The sequence below is a fragment of the Condylura cristata genome, unplaced genomic scaffold (genome assembly GCF_000260355.1).
Source record: "Condylura cristata isolate star-nosed mole 26May11 unplaced genomic scaffold, ConCri1.0 scaffold00001, whole genome shotgun sequence".
Lineage (NCBI taxonomy): Eukaryota > Metazoa > Chordata > Mammalia > Eulipotyphla > Talpidae > Condylura > Condylura cristata.
This window is the reverse complement of record NW_004567102.1, coordinates 80,190,089-80,195,300: the sequence shown is the minus strand read 5'-3', so window position 1 is coordinate 80,195,300 and position 5,212 is coordinate 80,190,089. Positions and strand designations below refer to the sequence as shown.

Below are 5,212 nucleotides of genomic sequence, written 5' to 3'. Positions count from 1 at the left end.
TCCGACCAGTGGTTTTGGACTAGCCACACACACTGACTTATCAATTGGTCACACTAGTTATCTGCTGGTTTAGTATTAAATATAGGCCTCTCTTTACTGGAGAAATAAATCCTGTCCATCCTACAAAAAATAAGATTGTGTTTCCCGTCTGTTGCCTGAAGCTTCTCATACACCTTGAAAATATGTTCTGTTTGTCTTCTGCAGGCAGTGGTTCCTCAGAGAAGAACAGAAAAGAGGACAAATATATTTTTGAGTCAAAGAGCGACCGAGGAGGAAGGGAACACCCAGCCCCAGAAACAGGTAAGGCATACCTTGTGTGTATTGCAGAGTTTAAAGATTTGTAGAACCATGCACCTTACAGGTGAGGATGTTAGATGAAGATGCGAGAGCTGTGACCTCTGATCAGAAGAGCTGGGTTGCCACGCCTGGTCATGCCTGTCTTTGGGCTTAGAGCTATCCCAGTGTCTCTGTGGGCCTCCGCTCCCTGTCAGAGGACATTTTGATTGGACTAGACAGTCACATAGACTCCTGGTGTCACTCTATGGAAATTACCACATTGGAATTAAGAACACATGTTCAAGAATCAGAAGCCATGTTTTCATATCCTGGCTCTGCCACTGAACTCTGGAACCAGGAAGATGATCATATCTCTCTGGACCTTAATATCTTCATCAGTAACCTGAAAATAATAACTATCAGAATTGTCAGGGGAGCAAGTGGGATAATTAATAGTAAGCTTTCAGCATGCAGCTTGGCTTGTACAATGAACCATGCAAACGGTGGTTATTAGGGTTGAGTTATTTATGGCACAGCAAGGATAAAAGTCCTAAAGCATCCAGTTCCCTTCCCAAGTGCTCTTGGGACATACACAGATGATAGGGATGAGGAGAAACGTAGGAGGTAGTGTGATTACTCGGTAAGTGTAAGAATTATCCCACAATTCAAAAAGTTTGGTTATTTTTAACTAGAAAGAAAACATGTTGACATAATCATATAGAAAGGCAGATGTTTGTCTTAAATCCTACAAACTAGTAAAAGATATAGGAGAACAAAATATTCCTACATTATAGATCTAAACGTTGAGGAAACTTGCACTTTTCCCTGGAGTTTTCTTTATTTGGATGATGTCAAATATGCTATTAAATAGTAGATGACTAATCCAGATGTCAGGTACCTAGATGCTACCCAATCTTACCCTGACCCAAGATAGCTGAATAAAAAGGACGCTGCCCCCACTGACATTCAGAGGCGGCCAGGCCTACCCGCTATGGCCAGTGGATCCAGAGAGCTCCAGCCCCACCGGCTGGTGCCCACTCTCACTGCCAATTTTGCATGTGCCTTCTCGTCCTACGGACAGAATGTCCACTCATCCCCTTAGCTGGTTTCTGGGAAAACTATCATGATGAGGGATTGGAAATTTAAAACATCAAATTACCCAAGCTAGGGCCCTCCCTGGTGGCGCAGCGGGTTAAAGCACTGCACTAAGAAACTAAAGCCACTTCAGCATGAGTTCGATCCCCGCCTGCCCCAGAAGTGACACACATGGCGGCAGACCTCTCCCTACCCACCCGCTGCTCCCCTTAGCAGTGTACTTCATTGATCTGCCTGTTCTGCTCCCCACGCTGTCTCTGGTGAAGCCTCTCTCCCTCCTCATCTCTGTCCTGTACTCCAGTTCTGTATGAATAAATAAATAAATCTTAAAAAAAAAAATTACCCAAGCTAAAAAACATTGAAGAGACAATGTCAACTAATTATTGAGAAGTTAAGAATAATTTCAGGATTCCAGCAAGTACTTTATGGGAGATTTAATTTTCCTCATATTAGTGCACTAAATAGCAATCAGGTTTGATGGTTCAGCAACGAACATCAGTCTGACTTGGCAACAGCATGTGTCCGTTTTATGGGTCCATACAGCCCCAGAGTGCGCCTGGGATCTGCAGCCACTTCTTCCCCACAGCTTCAGCCCATCCTAAACTAGTCACGTGTCTAGATGGGCTGCCTCTAGCACAAGCACAAGCAGAGCTCGGTGCTGGGTTCCAGTTTCTAAGAAATGGCTTTGGGTTCCTGGAATTTCCCCCCCCCCCAGGTCTGCTTTTTTTTTTTTTTGTCTCAACCCTTGCAATAGATCCCTCTAATGTAGCTTGTACAGGAAGACGCAGGGTGGCTGACACCTTTAGGGTGCTCAGCCCTCTCGTCACTTCCTTTCTGTGGGATTGTGGGGGTGGGAGGAACTAGGGTGCACTTGTAGCTACGGAAGCCTGTTTGGGTGGAGAAATACAGCATTGTTCTGGACCCTCTGGCGGGGCTGGGGTGTGTACACGAGCCAGCTCCAGGGTCAGATTCTTGACCGTTGCTTTATCACAGATCTTTACCCCTCACCAGTCTCTTTGGAAGTACTAGTCTTACCCAAAACTTTGTTTGGTAGCCAACGATTACTAACACAAATTCCAGTTCTTCCAGAATGGAAGATAAATTCTTGAGTCTTCTTCAGGAGTTTTCCCTGAGGATGTACTTACCATAAAGAGGAGGCCAGTTATACCTGGGCCCGTAAGCCCAGAAGGTCAAAGCTCTCGGCGTGAGCTCCCTCAGCTGTCTGCCTCTGAACCTACACTCACCTGCTTCACTTTAGCACTAAAGCAACAGGTGTCTCACCCCTGACCTTGCCGCAGCCTCTTGTCTCCTGAGGTCTGTTTTTATATCTTCTATTAGCTCCTAATGTTTTGTTGGATGTCTTCATTTTTTGCAGTCTGAATCTTCCCACTGTATTATTAAATACACTTCCCTAGGGGCCTCCCTGATGGCCTGAGTTAAGGTATCACCACTACCATCTGAGTTTGATCCCCACCCAGGGAGCTGACCCACACGGCGCAGCAGACCGCTCCTGTCTCGCCTGCTGCTCCCCTCAGCAGTGTGTTTCAGTAGATCCGCCTGTTCTGCTCCCCACTCTGTCTCTGGGGAGTCCTCTCATCCCCCAAACCTCTAGCCTACTCCTCAGTTCTTCTATGCAAAAAAAAAAAAAAAAAAACCAACCCTATCCATAGGCAGCCCCCACCTCCCCCGAGCCCTTCTCTCTAAGAGTTGAGAACATTGTAAGTGCTCCTGCTCACTAGTCTGAACAGGCAAGATAGGTAGTTTCAAAAGTCCCTTTTCAACTAAGGAAAACCCTTCAGTCCTCTGCCTGTCTGTCTCCTGAAAACTGCACCCCCATCACTTTTTCTCCATCAAGTCTACCCACTCAGACTTGAAGTCATTAAAAACAGCCTCGTTTACCTTTCGGACCACACTGTGCCAAGTGTCTCTAGAGCCGGACCCTGGCTGCACGACTGACCCATAACTGGAGAGAAGTCACTTCATTTGTGCAATGGGGAGAATAATAGTGTCAGCTCGTGCGGGCTGAATTAAATGGTGGAAGCCACGAAGTGTTTAGGACAGGGCTGGCGCACTTCAGTGCTGGTTTATGAAGTTGCCAGTGCTTAGCTCTTAATTAATGCAGAATGAGTGACTGAAAGACAAGGGCCTAGAGTGAACTTAGGCAATGCAAAGTTCTGCAGTAGTCCCATAAGTTGGCAAGACCCCTACAGCTAATAATAGCTCATGCATATCATCTCAAGCCTGGCTTGACCAGACAGTAGATCTGAAGAAGGGAGTTTGCTGAGCTTGACAGCCGAGACTGGTCTGCAGCATCCCCAGTCACTCTGGAACATCCTCGGTCACTCCAGTCCTATCTGCCTCGAAGTGGGGTTTCTAGTGTTGGTGTCTGGGCACAGGAAAGCAATAGGAAGGATGAAAGAGAACTTTTTCCTCAGTTACCCTTAGCCAGAATTGTATCTGCATGTCTGGATGTTGGTTTTTAATAGTGGTTCTGTTGGTGAAGAGGAAGAGTAGGTTCCCTAGATTTAGGACAGGAAATAAATGTCTGAAACTCTAACCAGAACAAGAAGTCAGGAGCTAGTCCATGTTCATGTCGAGAGAAAACGCGTGAGCAAATGCAGACGCGTCATCTTGACCGCCGCGGTCTCCCAGCTTCAGGGTCTTTAGAGTTGATCGCGGGTGGGCGTCAGTGGTGTGAGATGGCAGCCTGACCTCACAGCAACGTTGGTACAAGCATTACACACCTTTTGTAGGAACCTGGTGTAGAATTTGGTTTTAAAGCAATCTGGGTTTGAGACCTTGTAGCGTAAATGAAGTTCATCAGGCTTTTTACGCCATTGGTTTCTGCGGCCATCAGCTGCGGCCTTGACCTTGTTAATGTAGAGGGCGCGGGGCGCGTGGGCTTGATGATGGACAGCTGAGTGTGGGGGCGCGTGTGCCTGATGATGGACAGCTGAGTGTGGGCGAGTGCACGTGTCTGAGCGTGCACACCTGAGCCTGGAGTCCAGGGATGTACAGATGGCTTCAGAGGCACGGCTACAAGAGGACCAATGACCACAGAAGAGGCAAAGCCATGAGACAACGCCAGAGGGAGCTCAGAGAAAGCGTGAAGATTCGCTGGGGTTGGGGCTCCATTGCCTCCTGCCCTCCCCCACCCCCCCAGTTTCCTGCCTGCCCTGGGGTTGCCCCATTACACCGGTATGTGTTAAGAACCCACCGTGAGCCTGCTGGGCAAAGCACACCTAGACGTGCAGTCTCACAAATGCTGCGCTCTTGAGGCCAAAAAGATAATCTGTGGGCACCTTGCTTGAGCTGCAAACTAGAGCTGCAAACTAGCGGTGTCAGGTTTATCCCTCCTGGAGGTGCTCAGAGGAGCAGTGCAGGCGCGGCGCTCCCGGGGACTGCAGCGGCATGGTGGCGTCACTGACCTTCGTTCTCCCTCACACAGGCGCGGTGCTGCCGCTGGCGCTGGGGCTGGCCATCACGGTCCTGCTGCTGCTCATGGTTGCCTGCCGACTACGACTGGTGAAACAGAAACTTAAAAAAGCTCGTCCCATCACATCTGAGGAGTCCGACTACCTCATAAACGGGATGTATCTCTAACTGTCACGCAGCCGGGACAAAGACATGCTTCGCTTATAATTTATACATATGTTGGGTTCTGGATAGTTACAACGAATTTTGTTTTTTTTTACTGGGCGAAGACGACTACTGAAAACCCAGAAGATTCTGCAAATCCCAAATCCTTGTATTTATTTACTGTAGAGCTATTTTCCTTGGGAAATTGTGAAATATTTTGAAATTTAGAAGCATCCGTGAATAAAGGCTTTTACAAACCGAA

The 5,212-nt window shown here is 47.8% G+C and overlaps 1 protein-coding gene across 1 annotated transcript in view; it reads left to right on the top strand.

Moving 5' to 3' along the window:
- LRP11 (low density lipoprotein receptor-related protein 11) overlaps positions 1 to 5,212 on the top strand; it is a 37,627-nt gene extending 32,415 nt beyond the window's left edge. The window contains exons 7-8 of the mRNA XM_012735067.1: positions 205 to 300; positions 4,820 to 5,212. Of these exons, the coding sequence (XP_012590521.1) occupies positions 205 to 300; positions 4,820 to 4,974 (251 nt within the window). The 3' untranslated portion in view covers positions 4,975 to 5,212. The remainder of the gene's footprint in view (positions 1 to 204; positions 301 to 4,819) is intronic.